The following is a 20,845-nucleotide window of genomic DNA, read 5'->3' as shown; positions in this document are numbered from 1 at the left end:
GGCAGAATTAGCATTTTCACAAGGTGATGATAATTATCAATTACATTTTTTCGACTCCAGATTAGACTCCATGAATTCATGTATATTCCCTGAGTCCATATGTCCAGTAAAGACCACAAGCTGCATGTAATTTCTTAGGCTACAGTGAACCAGAAAGGCCTACACCTTTCTGCGGCCCATCTGTGAGGTGGAGGCTGGTGTTAGTGTGTGTGTGTGTGTGTGTGTGTGTGTGTGTGTGTAGGGAGGGATGAGAGAGGGATGAGATGATGGAGAGAGAGTGAAAGAGGACTGCGCGCGCTCAGGCAGGACAGGAGGGCGCGCGGGACATCAGCACACCGGCCGGGTCAAGAAGCTGCAAGGATGGAGATCCGACCAGACAGGTTTAAGGCGCAGGCGGGCAAAACTCTGGGGAAAATTCACAGGTACACACCTATTTTAAATATCCCTGCTCCACCCCTGAATTTCCCCATTTTCACGCTGTTTGCTGGGGATAGTTTTGTTTTGCGGGACGCAGCAGTTCATCGTGCCGCGCGTTTCCATCCTCCGTCCTCCAACCAGTAACTCTGGTGGGAGGGGGGAAGTTTGTTCGTTATTGACTTTATCCGGGAAAAGAGGCGACTGATCGGTTTTAAAGCATCCAACATTATGTTGGAGCAGAAGTCCAGCTTTGCGCGGCGCACGGTTGAGGCAGAAGTGGGTGGAAAATGCTGAAAGTGACGGAGAAGACGTTTGGCTGTCATTTCACGCGTTGTTCATTTTTTTGCAAAAGAAAACAGGCAAATTAGGACGGAAAGTACTAGAGTAGTCAATTATGGGGATCATAAGGGAAGAAGTGGGCAATGAACTCGCTACAGAGTGCATGTGAGACTAAATAGAGCGTTTCTCGTTGGGATTCGATGCTTTAGAGTACTTTTCTTATAAAAAATCATGAATGATGCTGTGGCTCTTGTCAGATTTGGCCCAGCTGTAAGTGGATTGAGTATATTAGAGTCTCAGGCGACAAGAAACTGCGGTTACATAATGTTTCCGTGCCTTTCTGGCACGGAATCAGATGGAACCACTCATTATCTATCTATCTATCTATCTATCTATCTATCTATCTATCTATCTATCTATCTATCTATCTGTCTGTCTGTCTGTCTGTCTGTCTGTCTGTCTATCTATCTATCTATCAAATTACTTCTATATGTGTTTGAGCCATGAACTATGAGATCTCAATTAAATGTACCAAATTACATTTTTTGTTTTGTTTTTTTTTACAACAAATTCAGTGCTGTAACCAGTTGGCTAGAACGGGACAAAGCAACCATAATGATAGTTATTGTCATTATTGTAATACAAAGTTTAATTATTAGTTGATTGGCAGTCAGCCGTAACTTAATAGGCAACTAATTTCATAAACGATCAATCTTTGGAGTTTCTTTTCTAACAAAAAGACAAATATTGTGTGTTTCTTGCTTCTAGCTTCTCAGTTCAGACATTTTATTTTGTCTTAGGTGATAGAAATTTGAATGTCTTTGGTTTGTTGACTGTGGGTGGGATAAAACAATTTGCAGATTTCACAATGAATTGTATGATTCTTTTTTCAATTTCTGAAATAATTGCAGCCTTGTAGTCATATAAGTAAATGTGTATATATGTGTGTCACCTCTACAGCCTTTATATGATTCACACAATGGCTCTTCGAGTTGGTTCATGATTAAGCCGACCTTGACTAGTTCATGTACGTGCACAGTGTCATTTTTAATGAAAATATTGACATATATAACTGAAGTACTTTATCACAAGATGTATGTGAAATTGCATATCAGTACAAAAGTTGCAACACAGAATGGTGTGCTAACAATATTTCAGTATAACAGAGAGATTAAAGACACCGATAGAACCTCATGCAATAACCATCGCTTTAAGCTTTCGCTCTCTCAGGATTTGAGGTAGCAACCAAACGTATAAATCCCGTCCTGAAATAGCCTGTTTTTCAGTCCAGCTGTCGAGCCACGCAAATCCCTAAACTCTCCCCTCCCACTCACTCCATCCCAGCCCATGTCACTTCCTCCAGCCGCTCCCTCCACCTCCTCCTCCTCCTCCTCCTCCTCCTCCATCCCTCCATCCATCCATCCATTGAGACACCAGCACAGACAAGTTTCACCCTATCGGGATGTCCCAGATTAATGGACATGTAAATCTCAGGCTTTTTCTCTGCTCCTGGTCATGAGCCACGCATGTGCACGGCCACAGCTGATGCCATGAGAGATGTGATGTATCAGATTGGATCCAGATTGGTTTTAGTGGGCGTTTCCTCGGCTTAGCCAGTGAACTCTGGTTTTGTGTGGTTGCAGTGTTGGGCACTAAGCAATGGCTTCAATAGGAAAAGTGAATATTTTGTTCAAATCTATGTGTAAATTGTGTGTTCTGAGGCATGCATCTGTGTGTTTCTAAAAGTGCGCGTGTGTCAATATGATGCATCTTGCACACAGGACATCCCTGCACAGTGTGAGTAGAAGTGTGTTTGTGTGCAATCTCACCACCTCTCAGACAAAATCCCTCCTGATGAAAGCAGCCAGGAGTTCATCTATTATTTAAACATTTTCTCCATCAGAATGCATCTCCTGTTTCTATATTAAACTCCACTAGGTAAGCATAAACTCCAGCACTGTAAGGTCAAGTACACTCTACATCTCTACTGTCACCATTTCTATTTTTTAGGATCCTCAAACTAATGTCTTAATGTTATCTTTTAATCTCCTCATGCCAAGGAGCTACTTCACAGCACTGCATTAAATACAATCATGCTACATCTGTCCTCTCACCAATGTTTTGAATGTGCGTAAAAGTTTCTAATAGTATTCCTTTCTGCATCTCATAAAAATGCCACGTATATCAAATGAATTGGCAGTTTGCGTCAGCAGGATTGTGCAGCCAAAAAAGGGTGAGCTTGTGTTTCACTACGCACAGGGCAATACAGAATATAATAAGTAATTAATTTTTAATCCATTGTACTTGCAGTGGAGGGCTGCATTTTCAGTTAGCTCACAAGGTGTTCTAAAAAGTGATTTGAATAAAATAGTGAAATAATAATGACATTAACCTATGTTTAATTTTTTACCATTCAGAGTTTGGCAAAGTGCAAGAACTGAAAAACCCTTTGGCATTTTATTTTATATCATCATATTCCTTTCAATTTAAGAATAATTGTGAACTGTTGTTTTAAATATTGCACTACATTCTTGACATTAATACTTGAGAACACCCAGAGACAGAGCAGCTTTGCCACTTGGCTTTGCTTCTCTGTGCATGTGTGCAATCAGAGGGGTTTCCTGATGAATAAGGGGGTTTGTATCACGTTTTTGGAAACCTATGAAATGTAATACTGCAGCAAACTTACCTTAGTCACTTTTGCACAATGTACTGTAGGTGGTCTAATAACCACAGGTGAATATATACAAAAAAGTCTAATAAAAACAAGTGTGATGTAAAGTCTTAAAATCTGTTTTGACAAGCACAAATTAATGTTGGGATCATGATGAATACAGTATACAATACAACATTGTGATTAGAGCTGCAACAATTAATCAGTCACTCAATTTGTTGTCAGCTATTGAATTAATCGCCAACTATTTAATGTGAATATTTTCTGGTTTCTTTACTCCTCTGTGACAGTAAAATGAACATCTTTGGGTTGCGGACAAAACAAGACATTTGAGGATATGTTCTTGGGCTTTTGGGAAACATTTACTGACATTTTCACCGTATTACTGACCTAACAAATAATAATTTAATCAAGAAAGTAATTGATCGATTAATCAATGATGAGAAAAAATCACTGGTTGCAGCCCTGATTGTGACAAAGTGTGTAATAATGTGATTTGACTGGTTGTGAAGCTTAAAGATAACTACTGTGCTGGCAATCATTGTCATTGAGCCTGAAAACATCACACAGTGAATCCTGGGAGCCACATTTGAGACACATCTGTTTGTGTTCTCTCTCTGGATCTTTTGTCTGTCCGTCTGTCTATGCCAGTATGTCACTCTCGCTACCTGAATTGTTGTACTGTGTGTAGGTTTATTGCAGGGTCTGCACAGATGATGTATCTGTCAAGGGTTGTGCTGTATAACCAGTAACTCACCCCAATATAGGTCATTTCATATCCTGATAACGATACATATCAAGGTATACATGTGACTCTCTATACTATTTGACATGATTCTTGCATAGGTGGTAAAAGAGGTTTTGTATTATTTTAGTTCTCATGTCCTGGTCTGGTCAGGTATTTTCAAACCCAAACCACATCCATGTGACGGTAGAGCTCGTTTTGTCCTTCTCCTGTTTAGAACTATCCCATTTTGTGTCAAGTTCCCTCTCGTCCATATTTGTTTGTGTTGCCTCCATGCAAATTCCCTGCCTGTGTCAAGAATAAAAAGCCTCCTCCAATAGTGAAAAAAATTGCAGTAAAGAGTGTGATCTTATAACACAATAGAATATGAAATGATAGATAATTTTCCATTGTCACACAGTATATATCATCATATCGAAAGGCCCTAGACTTGCCAGAACCCAGCAGTCGCAACCGCTCAGTATGCTGAGTTGTTGGCAGCAATGATGTTTGAATCCATGATGTCAGGATTGCTTCCGTTTTTTTCAAAATATATCCACTGACCCGGCTCAGTCCATCATTACCTGTCTGGTAAATGCAGTAAGAAACTGTGTGTGTGTGTGTGTGTGTGTGTGTGTGTATGTGTCTGTCTGTCTGTCTGTCTGTCTGTCAGTGAGAGAGAGAGAGTGTACAGATGCAATCCGCACTTACTCAGTGATTGAGCCATACTATGTGAGTACATAGATAATATGTCTATGAAGGTCACACATGTGGGCATTTGAAAATTGTGTGTGTGTGTGTGTGTGTGTGTGTGTGTGTGTGTGTGTGTGTGTGTGTGTGTGTCCACAACAGGAGAGAGAGAGAAAAAAAAATTGGTGTGACAGGATGGGGAGGAGGGTGTCTCCCTGGGTGACACAGTCCCACCGAGACCCAATCTGTTCACTTCAGGGAGAGTGAGAGATTGTGGAGGAAGGGGGAGACACCACTATCGAAATTACAAAAGAACTGCAAAAATTTCATTTTGGAAATTAAGCTATTGCCCATATTTCCAAACACCTGATCAACACATAGAGCGTGAATAAGAATGCGGTTAAATCATCAGGACTAGAGTAAGAGCTCTGACATGAGGAACATGTTTCACACACGGCACAACGCAGGATCAATTCAGTGCATGAATGTGGACAAATGATGACCAGGGCGACTCACGTTATATAATATTTTCACTGTCAACCGCCCTCGCTGTCTCTCTTCCTCTCTATCATCCTCTTATGAGAGGATTACACAGGACGCTCTGTGAATTGGTGAATTTAATATACATGGCAAGAAAGGTCCCAGGTCAGCAGGCAGCACATGAGAGTCACAGTGTTGTTCTGTCATAGCTGATTTATTGTTGCAAAATCTCTTATTAGGAAAAATTGTAGATATTTTCTCACTAATTTAAAGCAAATGTAAAAAAAAAAAAAAAAAAATACAAAAAATTTATTGACTAAAAAGATCGTCATTCCTCTCACCTGCAAATGATGAATGATACGGTGAAATGGAGATATTTTCGGAGACAGTTATCGTACCTCATACCACTGCATCCCTATTTAGCACAGGGGTCAGAGGCTTCAGCAAGCGCTTCAGTGATTTCTTGACTATTCAAATGTTGAAGTAGTCGATCAAGACAATTCATCAGCAACTACGTTGAAAATCAAACTGTTTTAATCATGTTTAAAGCAAAAATGCCAAAACATCTCTGTTACAGATTATCAAATGTGAGCTATATAAATACATTATCTTGAGTATACCTGTCACTGATTATTGTTTAATCATAAAGAAAAGAGTAAACTTGTTGATTGGCTCTGTCAGATTGGCATTGTACATTCCGTGTCAGCTTTTAGGTTTTGGGTTGAACTTTGCTTCCTGTGCTCAGGTGAAACGCCTATATGAGCTCAGTTTGAGGTGTAAATGGCTCGTGAGTGTCCGCTGAGCCTGTTACTATTGTAATTATATTTCAGAGAGCCTGAGGTCACGGGACTCCTGCCTGCTCATTGCTCTCTCGCTCATTAATTGTGCCAGCTGAGACCAATCAGGTCCTCACTATGCTAACAAGAGAAGCTATATCAGCTGAGTGGCTGTGAGCCTCACACAAAAGCAAGATCTTTTCTCTTTTTTGCCTAATTTCTCTCAAAGAACTAGGAATTTTTACAAACCAGAACAGAAGTACCAGTGAGTCCTTTTATTATGACATGAAAACATTAGAAGATGGAGATACCTGGTTAGTCAGCCATTTTCAGAGACTTACACACGCATTAGTGTGAGATTGCCCTTTAGTGGGAGGCATCTGTAATTAACGGTAATTTTTGCTGTGGGCTAGCCTCGTTAGCTGGTAGCGTATGTGTAGGTGTCAGGCTGCAATCTGTCGTGAGCTTTAATGAGGATCCTCCTGCACCCTTCACTAACTCTGAAGTAGGATACTGCGCTCCACTCAGGGGGCATGTCAGCACATTTGTTCAGTACAGAGAGGACAGCAGTGTGAGCATGGACGACTGACTTGACAGAAAAATTGTACACACCTTCCCTCCTTTTTGTCACGTCTGCTTTTTGAGCAACTTATTGCTTTGATTTACAGAACTGGTAACGGTTTCATCTCTCTCTTTCTAGTGTTATGTACAGTTTCGCACGTGTCCACGAGCCAGTGCACCTACTATCAAATAAAAGTCACATGCTTGCATATGCTGTAGCTGAAACAACACTGACTTTATATATTTTTAGTCCCTGTAAATCTCCCATTTATACAAAAGTACCAAGGCACTTATATGTTGTCTCCCCAATTGGACTCTCATGGATGTGTGCACTTCTTTAAACTTCTTGTATGTACATTTTCCATCAAATTTTATAACATAGTTTCAGTGTAAAGGGTCACATTTGATGCACAGTTTTTCTATGATGTTGAGTCAACGTGTATGAATATCTAGGTGTGTGACTTATTACAGGAGACAGAACAGACCCTTATCAGAGTGACATTTTGACTTGTCAAAGCAGGAAAATCCCCGGTGGAGTTTCTATAATTAATTATGGCTACATTACATTTAGTTGAACTGCTTTCAGAGCTCTGGTACTGTGCACAACTTACTGGGACTCTTAATAGAAATAGAATGGAGCCATCCTTAACGTTATTGGTCATACCTGTGCTATTCCTGCTTTGAAAAGTCAAAATGTCTGCAGTGAAAAAGGTCTATAACCAATTTGAAATGCACTACTTTTACATAATAATTGAGTGATTAAAACTTGAAAAATACTATGTTCATGCAAAGATATCCCTTAACTTTAACATGTAATTTAATATGTAAAATATGGTGTATATATATGTATATATATGATGAATACTATTCATCATATACTATATAATACCTACTTAGAAAGCTAAGATGTGTTTGTATCAGCTGGGGCAAAAAACTCAGCTGAACATTTAATAAATCATTAAATGTTTGCCTTAAAACATAAAATGACTGCACGCTAAGTAAAAGCAGCCTCATTTACAAAAGGACTAAAACAAACTGAATCATAGGGCAGCATGAACTCAACGACAGTGTGTGTCGTGATATAGGGAGCGCATGCTAAACCACGCCCAGCGTTAGTCTGTCCTTCCATATTCATTTCCGGAAGTAAATCATTTTTGTAATCCTAATCTGAATGTTGTGACAGATTAAGAGAGAGGGAGAGAGAGAGAAAGAGAGAGAGAGAGAGAGAAAAAGAGAGACGGGGGGAGACAGCCTCTCTAATCTCTCACAATGTTGCTTAGCAAAGTATTACTCTCCTCTTGTCCATTGTGTTTTACTTGAAGAGTAGAATATATATCATGATGCATCCAAGTTTAATTGACGCATCATTAATCTGGCATATGTTTTATCTTTGTTTATTGACTGATTGCATGGATATGGATATAAAAAAGATTATGCAGATTCTGCTGTGTGGAAATGGGGGAGGGAGTGAAATCCACATGCATAGCTAAGAGATGAAACAACTGGATGGATGAGACTGTAGCTCTATGCAGAGATGCACAGAGAAAGGCGAACAGATAGATAGATAGTGACAGATTATGGTGTAAAAGCTGGACTGAATTATTTATCCACCCAAAAACACATCAATAATTAACCAGTGTCAGAGTCTGACTTGTCTTTTGGCGTGCGTGAATAAGTGATCTTGGAGGTTCAGTGTGCTGCAAAAGAGAGATGAAATGTCTTGAATGGTTGCTTGGAAAAACAGTTGTGTTAAATGCAGTAAACACTAGTTTCTTTTTCAACATATTAAAGCTCAAATTTGAAACAACTTTTGAAAAATGCAACAATCCTTTCATCACATGGAACAAATCCTTGTGATGATTGTGCCTGTTTCTGAGCATAATTCTCCAGCTCACTGACTAACTGGATCAGCCCAATGGAAAGCGGATGGCTGACACACGACTGTGCTTCACTATGAACTCCAACCTACCCCAAAACACATACACACAGGATAAAACATACATACACTAGATATTGTGGCAGTGTGGGCAATTTCATAGGAGAAAAATGCTGTATGCGTGTGTGAGTGTTAAATAGTGGGGGGTGTTGTTGAGAGTATGGAGGTTATAATACACAGATGGCCGCTCTCCTGACTTCTCTGTTTGACTCCTATGGAAAAAAGTGGCACTCGCCATTCGACAAAATGGTCTCACACAAACAGCCTAAAATAACAACAATTTGTGCTCTCTTTAAAGAAAAACTGATGATAACTAAAATAGTTGCTTGGTTGACATTTGGTTGTTATTCAGTTAAAGGACATATGGACATATATGCATACAAAAAATATAAAAAGGAATGCCTTTCTTTGCTTAAATGATCTCTGTTTTTGTCTATTTGTGCACCCACAAACCCCATTTGAAGTACCTTGAAGTTTAAACACACAAGCCTGTCCATCCAGTCATATGATTAGATTAGATGTCTGTCTCCTGAGAGAGTGGACATCTTAAACAGCACCAGTATGGCAGCAGGTCCCAGGCGTCCTAAAGAAGCGGTCACTGGGGGAATGTGCTGTCGTAGCTAACTCTGCTCCTCGGCTAGAGGCAGCTGCTTCCACACACTGGGACACGCTGAGTCAGACACGACCCCAACATGGCGCACATTGTCTGCATGGAAGTGTGCCTGTGTGTGTGTGTGTATGTGGGCGAGGGCGTGGGCGTTGGCATGGGAGTGCAGGCGTGTGTGTGTACGTGCATGTGTGTGTCAAATTCTGCAGTAAAAAGACATGCAACATGCACAAACAGCTTATAAATACTCCTTGCTACAGCCTGAATATAATGTTTGCAGTTCAGCGTGTTTCCTGCATTTCAAGCTTGTATGTACAACTAAATTTATAGTAGCTCACCTGAACAGAAAATGTTCCCGTACTCCCAGAAAATTCGAGCCACCATCTCCATGTTACATTAGTTTTTTGTCCCTCAAGAAGTCGTCACCTGACTGGCACCTCTTTTTTTTCCCCATCTTTTTCATGGCAAAGACTTTTTTGTGTCCCAGTCGTTTTTTTTTTCAAGAGAAATGCCAATCCAAGTTTTGGTACTTGGTGCAATATGTAAGATATTGCCCAAATTTTTCTCCAAAACATTCAAATGTGAAGAAGGTGTTGACATTATGTCAAAGATATCAATGTATTGAGCTGTAGAGATGACTACTAGATGACTAAGTTAGCATGCTAAGCAGCTAGCTCTGGCCACATCCTGTCTTGTTATACCACTTTGTATTAGCAAGAGGCAATAGTCCAACAGTACAGTTTCAAAACTCAACAGAAACATATTAACACACCAAAACAGTCTTGGTTTATCTTTCCACAATCAACTCTGTTTTGTTCTAAATAAATCCTAATTTTACTGAGTACAATATGAAATCATTCCGGCATTACACACAGTTTCCATGCACCTGCTTCTGATGCCCAACTTTCTCTCGCTTTCCATCTGCCGTGTCTTCACATCCCTGAAGTCATTGTCCGATCGGAGTCGCTATAAATCACCTCTATACTGTATCCCCCTCTCATCAAACTGAACTCCATCGGTCTCAGAGGCTGTGTTCAGTCTCAGTTTGGTGTCCAGCTGTGTGCACTGGGAGCCCAGATGAGCTAAGCCCTTTGTTTGCAGTAATTGCCCCCATGACCTGAGGTTGCAGTCCCAGCAAACCCCAGTCAATAGATACGGCCACTAGCTCTACAGCTAGATAGATAGAATTAGATAGAATTACTTTAATGATCCCAGCTAACAGAGCTTACTTCTGTAGCTAGTAGCTACAGCCAGAACTAACTACAGCAAGGAGTATTTTGAGCAGCAGTTAGCATTAACACCTATAATTTTGGAACTACCGTACCGTGGTCATAGCCAAAAAATTATACCTTTAAATGAGCAGGTATTGCAACCAAACCATTTGCATGTATCAAGATGATAACAACTAGAATTGTGTCCCTCTTGCGCATAATCCAAATCAGGCAGTGTAAAGAATCAATATTTTAAAGAGGCATGATAACTTCACTGTTACATGGTGTTTGCAGAGGCTGGCTCGTAGTTCTCCCCTTCTGCACAGTCTTTCAGTCTTTCCATCTGCTCTCAGGCTGATCGAGAAGCGGCAGCCCAATGGAGAAACCATTGAGTTATCGGCAGAGGGTCGTCCTGAGCTGGTGGAGGAGAAGGAGATGCCGGTGGTTGACTGCACCTGCTTCGGCTTGCCGAGGCGGTACATCATCGCTATCCTGTCTGGCCTGGGATTCTGTATTTCTTTTGGCATCCGGTGCAACCTGGGTGTTGCCATAGTAAGCATGGTCAATGACCACACTGTCTACAAAGGCAACAAGGAAGTACTTGTGGTAAGTGGCAAAACCAAAATCAGCGCCTGTCTGTCTTTGTTACAGATGTTTGCATCTGTAGATAAACCTCACACATTTGTTTGTGTTTCTCAATGATCTGCTTTATCTCTGCTCAGGAGTTGAATGAAGCCCAGATTTTTCTAAAAGAAAGAAACAAATGACAGTTAAACACTGATCTCAGGCCACGTGTACTTATGTTAACATGAGTGATAAAATGTTAGCATATGCAGTACATTTGGGAATTGAAAAAACTTTTTCTTAATCGATTACTATACCAAAATGTTACCAAATACATGTTGCAAGCTAAGAGTGCAGCAAAACAAAATGAGTTGGGGTCGACTACCTTTAACAATCTGAACAGAAGTTCCGATCAAAGATACAATCTTTGTTTTGAAGCGAGGGATTTTTTCATTTAAGTTTAACTGATATATCTTCTTTTTTCCAGGCTGCACAGTTCACCTGGGACCCTGAGACAGTGGGGATGATCCACGGCTCCTTCTTCTGGGGCTACATCGTCACACAGATCCCAGGAGGCTTTATATGTCAAAAATTTGCAGCCAACAGGTGAATATCTTCACATTTACTACAACTTCTCCAGTGCCTACATAGTTGTAATCTGGTCTACTTTTAATTGGTTGATTGATTGAACAATTTGGTAATTGTGCTGGGTTTGATAAAAGTAGACTAGGCATTTGTTTCTTCTTCTTTGCAATTAAATATTCAATCTGAGGCTGCTTGTTTGTCTTTTTTGTTTTTAAGAGTGTTTGGCTTTGCCATAGTGGCCACATCCACCCTCAACATGCTGATTCCGTCTGCTGCTCGCTGCCATTACAGCTGCGTCATACTTGTCAGAATATGCCAAGGCCTTGTTGAGGTAAAGCATGCGTCCGTGTACACAGACTTTGTAAGACTTTTCCTACTTGTTTGAGAATGTTTCCCTGAATGTTCCCCTTGTGTCCTTCAGGGTGTATCATACCCAGCCTGCCACGGGATCTGGGCAAAGTGGGCGCCACCTCTTGAGAGAAGTCGATTAGCCACAACAGCCTTTTGTGGTAAGGTTTCACACCTCACTGAAATTTCTTATCAGCAGAAATCTTGTGAAACAAGTTTTGTAGGTCGTGCCGATGGAGCCGCCTGAGGGTTCTGGACGTACTGCACGTGTGGATTTCCATCACCACCAAATATATATCAGACATTTTGAGAAATTCTTATTTGATTCTAAGGAAAAATGTGTCTGTTGCCTCCTAAGGATCCTATGCAGGAGCAGTGGTGGCCATGCCTTTAGCTGGGATACTGGTGCAATACTCTGGGTGGCCTTCAATATTCTACGTCTATGGTTAGTATCCTTGTATTCAAATATGTGTTTGCTTACTGCAGAGTTTTCTCAGCCGAGTCACATATACTAAAGGTCCAGTGTCTAGGATTAAGGGACAGAAATGGAATATACTATCCATAATTATGTTTTCATTAGTATATAATCTTCTTAGACTGTTTGTAACCTTAGAATCTTTAATAACTGCAGAGTCAGCGGGTCCACCATGTTGCAGCACTATGTTTTTACTGAAGCCCAGAACAGACACACCTATGCTTGGCTCTGGAGAGGGCCTTTTGTGTTTTGTTTTGGGTTTTTTTGTAAGGCAAGTTTAGGGCTGTTCAGTTGGTTGAAATTTGCAACCTTGCTGCTCGGTGCCACTAAATCCTACACACTGGACCTTTAATTCTTACATTAGCACTCCTCAGTTTAAATGCAAAAAAAAAATATCCAGATCTATTAATTAGTGTGTTTCTGTTACTCACAATCAAGAGTGAATGGCAGAGATTTGGTGTGAATCTCAAGAACGTATGTATGTATGCATCAGGTGCTCAGGTGTAGATTCTGTATTGCTAATCTTTTCTTGTGTCACCAGTAGCTACTTCTCCTTCTCTCTCTTCCTCTCTCACTACTGTACACTTGGTTTCTTTCTAGTACTCTTTCTCTACTGTACTCATGTCTGTGTGTTTTGTTTTCTTCCTCTTCCTCTCCCAGGCAGCTTTGGGATATTCTGGTATTTGTTCTGGATTCTGGTGTCGTATGAGAGTCCCGCAGCCCATCCCACCATCACACCAGAGGAGAGGAAGTACATTGAAGATGCAATTGGAGAATCTGCATCATTTCTGAATCCTCTCCATGTATGGTTCTGTATGACATCAATATTTAGCCTAGACAGAAACTCAGCTACTGTGGATGTACTGGATTGTAGTAATATCTCATTCCTTTTGGTGTGCAGAAATTTAAAACCCCATGGAGACACTTTTTCACCTCCATGCCAGTCTATGCCATCATTGTGGCCAACTTCTGCAGGAGCTGGACCTTCTACCTGCTACTCATCAGCCAGCCGGCCTACTTTGAAGAAGTCTTTGGCTTTGAGATCAGCAAGGTGAAATTAGATTATCTATATATCTACACAGACACAAGTTAGACATAGAGTTTTTTTTAGAAATTGCCATGTAGTCTTACAATTGGCATATGCCCGCAGCTACATTCATCTGCTGTATCCAACTGCGCCCCTTCCTGAGGATCTGGAGTTAAAGGAAAATTCTGGTATTTTTCTTCCTGGTGCTGACTATGGGTCAAAACAACTATGCACTAATCACTTAATTTTAAACTGCTTCATGCAAAATTTGACTTTATTTTGAGAGCTTTAACAGGCTTGCAAATCGCTACAGCAGAGTTGAAAAATGTTTTGTTATTTTTACTATCAACAGAGTTCCAGACTAGTCTCTTCAAAGCACCTGAAAGTGACATTTAGGTTTGGGAAACTAGTGTAACCTTATCATGTACTCGATTATATTGTAGAATTATTTTTTTGTGCACATGGAATTATCAATTTTAACACCTTTGATTAAAAACCAAGACTTATAATCAGAGACTTAGGGGTTACATGATGAAACCCCACAGCTCTACAAACTGTTTCTCATCTTCTTTCTTTGATATTATTGATATAATGTCCTCATTCAGATCACACTATCTCAGTTCAGTTTAAAGGAGCACTAGTCAACGTGAACATTTAATTATATACAGATCGATGTGCTAGTATCAAAAAAAAGTAACTTGGTCGTCAGGGCAAATTTGTACTTCAGTAAGTGATTTACAATCTTTTTCCAACCCCCATTGTCTCTAATACTAATGAAAACACTGTTCTCGTGTCACTCAATCACATATACATTCCCTCTCCTCTTTCCTCTTTCAGGTGGGCATGGTGTCAGCTTTGCCCCATCTGGTGATGACAATCATCGTGCCCATCGGAGGCCAGTTGGCAGACTACCTGAGAACACACAACCTGATGTCCACCACCAACGTCAGGAAGCTCATGAACTGTGGAGGTGAGTGTGTCAAACAGTAAAGGGTGACATTTTGAGGAAGGTGAGGATGGATAAACAAAAGAGAGGGAAAAAAAGCTCAATACAGTTCATACTGAATAACGCACTAAAACCACCTGAGTGTGCAAAAGAATTTCCCACATTTATGACAGAAAATTTATGAAAAAATAACACCTACTACTTGAGTAGATAGATAGACCTTGAATGTTTTGAGATGCTACCGAAATAAATAGTGCATTCACTGTAAAAGACAAACTATTGATCAAACTTAATAAAATATAAATTCACTTTGGGTTTGAGAGAAAATCTCCAAGGTGCTGTTTCATTAACCAAGAGTCCACCACAAAAGATGAAAGAAACATCTTCAGCTCTGAAAGTAAACTCGTCATCTGTCTGGACAGAGTGAGGCTCAAACGCACAAATCAATTAAGCCAAACTGTCTTCATCTTGTCATCAGGTAGAAATTAGGTTAGCATTTCACCGCAAACTACAACAATGCGACAATCTTCAGACACTTTTTTAGCGATGAGAGGAATGCAAGTGTGAATTGTATAGATGTGTTTGTCTATGATTGCCATAATTCTCCTGAAATTGTCTGACACTTTTTGCCCAGCAACTCTGATTCAGAGTGTTTGAAATGCAGCAGCTGCTAGGATTTGAATCCTATTAATATTTTAGCACAGCTTACATGTTATATCATTGTTTCTCCTGCCTGTGCATAAACATATGAACCAATGCACTGTAACAAAATTATTAAAAGATGACCATTGCTTGTTGAGACAGCATTCCTAGCTTTGAATAGTGATGGTGTTTGATGTGTTTTTTTGTGTGGACATGTTTCAGGTTTTGGGATGGAGGCCACTCTCCTGCTGGTGGTGGGGTACTCTCACTCAAAAGGTGTTGCTATTTCCTTTTTGGTCCTTGCTGTGGGTTTCAGTGGATTTGCTATCTCAGGTAAGAGATGTTATAAAAATGTTTGCTTTGATCAGATCTCCTGTTTCAACAGGAACTCCAATATCTGTCTCTTTAGCCAGAAGGTAGTACAACATGGGAAAGCCCCCTGTCAGTCAGTGCACCCAGCCATGAAATAGTCCAGGAAACAACCACCATAATAGACCAAACGATTAGTTTCACACTTTGCCAGGGTAGCTCTTTGTTTCCAGCTAAGCTAAGCTAACCAGCTGTTGGTTTTAGCAACATACTCTGCTATAAAAAGTATGCACCCCTTTGGATGTTTTCCCTTGTATTGCTTTTATTAATGGAATCATGGTCAATGTACAAAATAAATACAAAACAAAAAAACTTTTAATGTCAAAGTGAAAACAGATTTCTACAAAGTAATGTCAATTGATTAAAAATATATAATGTAAAATAAGTGATTTCAAGTATTCACCTCCTTTAAAGTGACTGGCCTAATTCAACAGTGGCCCAGCCAATTGGTGCTAGGAGTTTCATAGTTAGTGAAATGGAGATCACCCGAGTGCAGTGAATGTGTCTCAAGTGATTGTACTATAAAGAAATGTGTTCAGTTAAACCCATCATTAAGAAATGGAAGGAATATTGCACATTCGTAATTCTGCCTATAGCAGGCCGTCCTCACAAACTGAGTGACTGTGCAAGAAGGAGACTGGTGAGGGAGGCCACCTAGACACTTTTGACTACTACGAGGTAGTTAAAAGCTTCAGCACCATGGGGCATAGTGGTGGCAGCATCATGCTGTGGGGATGCTTCTCAGAAGCCTGGAAGGGTTGTAAAGGTAGATGGTAAAATGAATGCAGCAAAATAAAGGGAAATTCTGGAGGACAACCTGATTCATTGATTCCTAATCCCAATTAAGATTTATTTTCCAGTAAGGCAATGACCCAAAGCATACAGCAAAAGCACATAATTTGATTAAAGACAACAAGGTGAATGTTCTGGAGTGGCCGAGTCAAAGCCCAGATCTCAGTCCTATAGAGAATTTGTGGCTGGACTTGAAATGGGCTGTTCATGGTCACTGTGCAGCCTGACAGAGCTTGAGCAGTTCTGCAAAGAAGAATGGAGTAAAATTACAGTGTCCAGATGTAGAAGCCTGACTGAGACCTAACCACACAGACTCAATATTGTGATTGAGGCCAAAGTTGTATCTACTCAATGCTGACTTGAAGGGAGTGAATACTTATTTAATCACTTATTTTACATGATATATTTTTTATTATTTGACCTTACAAAAAGCTTAATACAGGACCTTTTACTCTGGTGAGGGATGACTTGGCCTCATGATGATCAAAATTGCAACAGTAAATCAATTCCCCAACTGAATTCCCTTACCTCTCTTGTTTTGTGAAATCTTAGGGTTCAATGTCAACCACTTGGATATCGCTCCTCGATATGCCAGCATACTCATGGGAATCTCAAACGGGGTGGGAACATTATCTGGAATGGTGTGTCCTCTCATAGTGGGAGCCATGACCAAACACAAGGTAAAAAACATTTACTTGTTTTGACTTTATAATTCTGTGCATAAAGTTTCAAAGTGTAAATACTTAATGGGAAAGGAGAACATTCTCTTGATGTTTCATACCTTTTTACATAATTTCAGACACGTGAGGAGTGGCAGGGAGTCTTCCTAATAGCTTCCCTCGTCCACTATGGAGGAGTGATTTTTTATGGTATGAAGTCACTTTTATATAAAGTGTTTTGATAAGCATGTGCAGAGGACCCCAGTCTAAACTTTGATCTTTGATTTTTTCTTACAAGGACTCTTCGCATCAGGAGAAAAGCAGCCATGGGCGGACATAGAGGACACCAGCGAGGAGAAGTGCGGTATCATCGATGAGGATGAACTGGCCAATGAGACAGAGGAGATGTACCGCGGAGGCGGGCAGTATGGGGCCATGAGCCAGCCGGTTGTTGGTTCCAACGGAGGAGGGGCCGGTGGAGGAGGAGCCGGGGCTGGATGGGTGTCGGACTGGGATAAGTCTGAGGAGTATGTGCAGCCACCTGGATACAACTCATACATGTATGGGGGAGAAGAGGAGAGGGAGCTGACATAGAAGATTGAAGTCACACAAGTTTTTCAAAAACAACATAAAGAAAAGGAGGAAGATTGTTTTGGGGAAAGGGATTGTAAGAAAGTCACTGCTATACTGACTGGACCTGCTGTGCGCTTTTGTGCAATATTTACAGTTGCACATTTCAAAAGTATGGATCTGATCCATTCCATTGTCACACCTGTGTATGTGAGTTTGTGTTTGTGTGTGTACATGTGTGCGTGTGTGTAGGTATGTGCATGCTGGCGTTAGAGCGGTTCATGTACACAAACACATACAGTATTCATCTGCAAAAACTGAGCTCATCTCCCAGACTTCCTTCCTGGTCCTGAGCTCATTGTGATTGGTCAGGAGTTCTGTTTCCATCACTGAGGAGATTTTGTGCGAGTGTGTGTGTGTGTGTGTGTGTGTGTGTGTGTGTGTGTGTGTGTGTGTGTGTGTGTGTGTGTGTGTGTGCGTGTGCGCGTACGTGTGTGACTTTTTGCCTGTACAGCAACTCTCTCAAGCCACTGGCATTGTGTTGTCTTTAAAGTTTTATGTGTAATCCACACATTTACTTATTTGCTGGGAAGGCACCTTTAGGTCCTCAGTTTTGAAACATGAACCTTTAAAGCTTACAACACTGTCCAAATATCTAAATACAACATGTGATGTCCCAACTGTACATTGCTCACACTTGTTTGTCTAGAGTATATCACACACAAGGCTCTCGGACGTAATAGAAATCATATCAGTTCAGCAATAAAATAATGCTCGCACTAAACGCAGCCATGTCCAGCCATTGGTGATGCATCCAGTTGTTTTCCTCTGCCACTGAAACATTACGTTTCTGAAGCATGCATAGTTCTAGTATGCTTGCATATGGTAGATAACATGGGTTCATTTATTAGTCATGTTTTAAAATACTTTCAAACTATTCAGTCAAAGAGGAAAAAGGTGCTTACATGTTGTATCAGTCTGTGTTTATGTGTGTGTAAAGCTGTTAAAGCCTGTGTTACAACAGGCTCCCCTTTATGTGTGTGTGTATTTGTGTGTTTGAATGTGCAAAGGTGTGTGTATGAACTTGTGCACAAAGCTGCATGTGTCGTCTAGCTGAATCTCACCTGGGTCTGACCTAACTAGGTCACGTCCATGGGTCATGGGTCACATGAGTAATCGTGTAGCATTTGTGACTTTCCACTTGGTGTGTGCGCCCCCCATTAGAGAGGTGGCCCAGAATGACAAGTAGAGTGTAATAGTTGCTTAACCAGCGAGCAACAACAGTTAGGCTATAATATTCCCAGGCATCACAGCACGTGCTGCCTCTGCTTCTGCCTTTTTCTGTGTCTCTGTGGCTGCCTCACCCTCTGTCCTCCTCCCTGTATTTAACAGGATGTTCACTGACTTCTCCTCTCTGTCCAGGCTGTCTTTAGTACCTACATGTCAGTCATGTTTGAATTGGTGGGTCAGAGCTTTTCAGATTGCCTATGTGTGTGTGTTTGTGTGACAGTGAGTGTGTCGCTGTGTTGGGTGCAGGTGCTAAAACATTGTGTGGTGAGCATGTTTTAATGAACACAGCAGTGCAGTACCCCGCCATCCCTCTCTTCCTTTTACAAACAAACACACAGGATGATAATTCAATGCTTCAACTACTTCATGGAAGTAAGGTGGGATCTGCAAAAGTCTATTATCATGCATTAATAGAGGGTGCGGTGAGAATTTATAACAATCATGGCCAATCACGTCAGCTCCCCTAATGCCCTTTAAAATGAGCACCCTCTCCATCTTGCCGCATTGACAGCTGGGTAATGGAGTGGAGGGTCCATAGGGGCTTCTCCTGAGAGAGCACTAGCACTCTCATACAGGAGAGGAGCTGTCATATTGTACAAGCTGCACAGTTTAGCTCGTTGCGCCTGTACGTACAATAAATAAAGCCAACATACTCAGACATGAATCGACATGTGCATGCAAGCACACACACAGACACCCGCACACAAACGCGATTTTGTGCGTGTACTCACAGGTCAAGTCAACACAGTAATGTTTTGAAATTTAAAAAGAACATTTGCAGAAAGCTCCTCTCCAGATCTATAATCTATTTTAATTTACAGATGGTTTGTGATTTGAGCTCACTTTTGTGGAAGAAAAATACACTGCTGGAATGTCAAAAAATGTTATTAATTGAAATGAGGATCTAATCGTTAAATGTGTCAGTACGTCAATAAATGATTTTTCAAATGTGATTTAGGCATATTACAATTTTCTTTTGAGTGAAATGTATATAAGACACGAATGATTATTCCTGTGAACGATTTCATTTTTAATTGTTGTGTCGGTGTATTTTTAATCAAGTTTCTCTTTGTCTCAGTTTATGGCTGTTCCAATGTTGTCCTCCTCCCTCTTGATGAAATGTATGGTGGGAATCAGTGTAAAAAAAAATTAAAAAGGAAATGATCATATTTAAAAATGCAAAATATAGAAAAATATTCCATGTATAAAAGATGTATATGTGAGATTTCCATGTGTATAATAAAATTTAAGCAATTTAAGATGGTGTCACTATTTCAGCATAATCATGTCATCGGCATTTATCACCTACAGCATCATGACGCAGTAAATTGGTGTTGTTGGGTTGTTGGGGTTTTTTTTTTTTACCTCATTACAGCGCAATGTCAGTGCTCTGTCTTTCTCTCAGGACAGATGGATGCAGGATTATCTCCGTGATTTTAGGCAAAGATTAGATAGGAGAGCAGATGCACTCAGTAGGAGAGTGAGGGAGAAACATGGACGTCACAGACAAGGGAAGTGTGGTTGACGGGGCAGAGGGTGGGGCATGTGAGTGTCCAGTGCAGTGCACCTGAAACTAAACATTTAAGAAGCACTTTAAATCAATATTCAATAATTCTTTAAAACATAATTAGTGACACTGTTTCGCCAATTATGATTTTTTTTTTTTTTTTTTGCGTCTAATTTGAGTGATGTGAATAATATAACACAGCTGCCCAAGGGGGTCTTAAATGAAGTCCTTTCTAGATTGTTATGATCCACTTATCATATTCATTTTATAATAAATTCGTTTCTGCCTTCTTCAGTTTTGTCAAAATTTTATTTTGAAACAATTCACTCTCAGGTCTTCACGCGATCATATCTGCACTGGCGCTTCTTTGACGAATATAATGTAGTGTTGCAGCTCCTCATTGTGACCACTAGAGAGCAGTAAACACTCACGATTCTACATACTCGTTAGCCCTAAACTGCCCTGACCCTGGTATGAACATCTGTAGAGGTAAACTGGTCCTTAAATTGTTATTAAAACTGCGTTTGAGATTGATTATAACTGTTTCAAATAATGCAGTTACCGCTATGACTAATATTAGCTTTGTTATTTGCAATATTAACACTAATACAAATGAACTGTATCTCTAGAAAGATAAATGGGTCACACCAAAAACTGTTATTATAACAGCTCCAAAATAATACAATCATTACCTATATTAAATGAAAATATCTTGT

The 20,845-nt window shown here is 40.4% G+C and overlaps 1 protein-coding gene across 1 annotated transcript; it reads left to right on the top strand.

Moving 5' to 3' along the window:
* Positions 1–207: 207 nt before the first annotated feature.
* Positions 208–19,881, top strand: slc17a7a (solute carrier family 17 member 7a). Its single transcript, XM_030406830.1, has 13 exons — positions 208–422; positions 10,709–10,961; positions 11,407–11,525; positions 11,721–11,835; positions 11,926–12,013; positions 12,211–12,297; positions 12,988–13,130; positions 13,229–13,378; positions 14,192–14,324; positions 15,165–15,275; positions 16,656–16,783; positions 16,903–16,972; positions 17,061–19,881. Exons 1-13 carry the CDS (start codon positions 361–363, stop codon positions 17,354–17,356), a joined length of 1,755 nt encoding a protein of 584 aa, XP_030262690.1. The 5' UTR covers positions 208–360; the 3' UTR covers positions 17,357–19,881.
* Positions 19,882–20,845: the final 964 nt, after the last annotated feature.

This window comes from Sparus aurata, chromosome 23, assembly GCF_900880675.1.
Source record: "Sparus aurata chromosome 23, fSpaAur1.1, whole genome shotgun sequence".
Taxonomy (NCBI): Eukaryota; Metazoa; Chordata; class Actinopteri; order Spariformes; family Sparidae; genus Sparus; species Sparus aurata.
The sequence above is the reverse complement of the archived record's forward strand: the minus strand, read 5'-3'. Positions and strand labels throughout refer to the sequence as shown.

Coding starts and splice junctions, on each gene's coding strand:
- slc17a7a (XM_030406830.1), top strand. CDS start 361: ATGGAGATCCGACCAGACAGGTTTAAGGCGCAGGCGGGCAAAACTCTG. Junction 10,962..11,406: donor GCAACAAGGAAGTACTTGTG/GTAAGTGGCAAA, acceptor TCTTTTTTCCAG/GCTGCACAGTTCACCTGGGA. Junction 13,379..14,191: donor TTGGCTTTGAGATCAGCAAG/GTGAAATTAGAT, acceptor TTCCTCTTTCAG/GTGGGCATGGTGTCAGCTTT.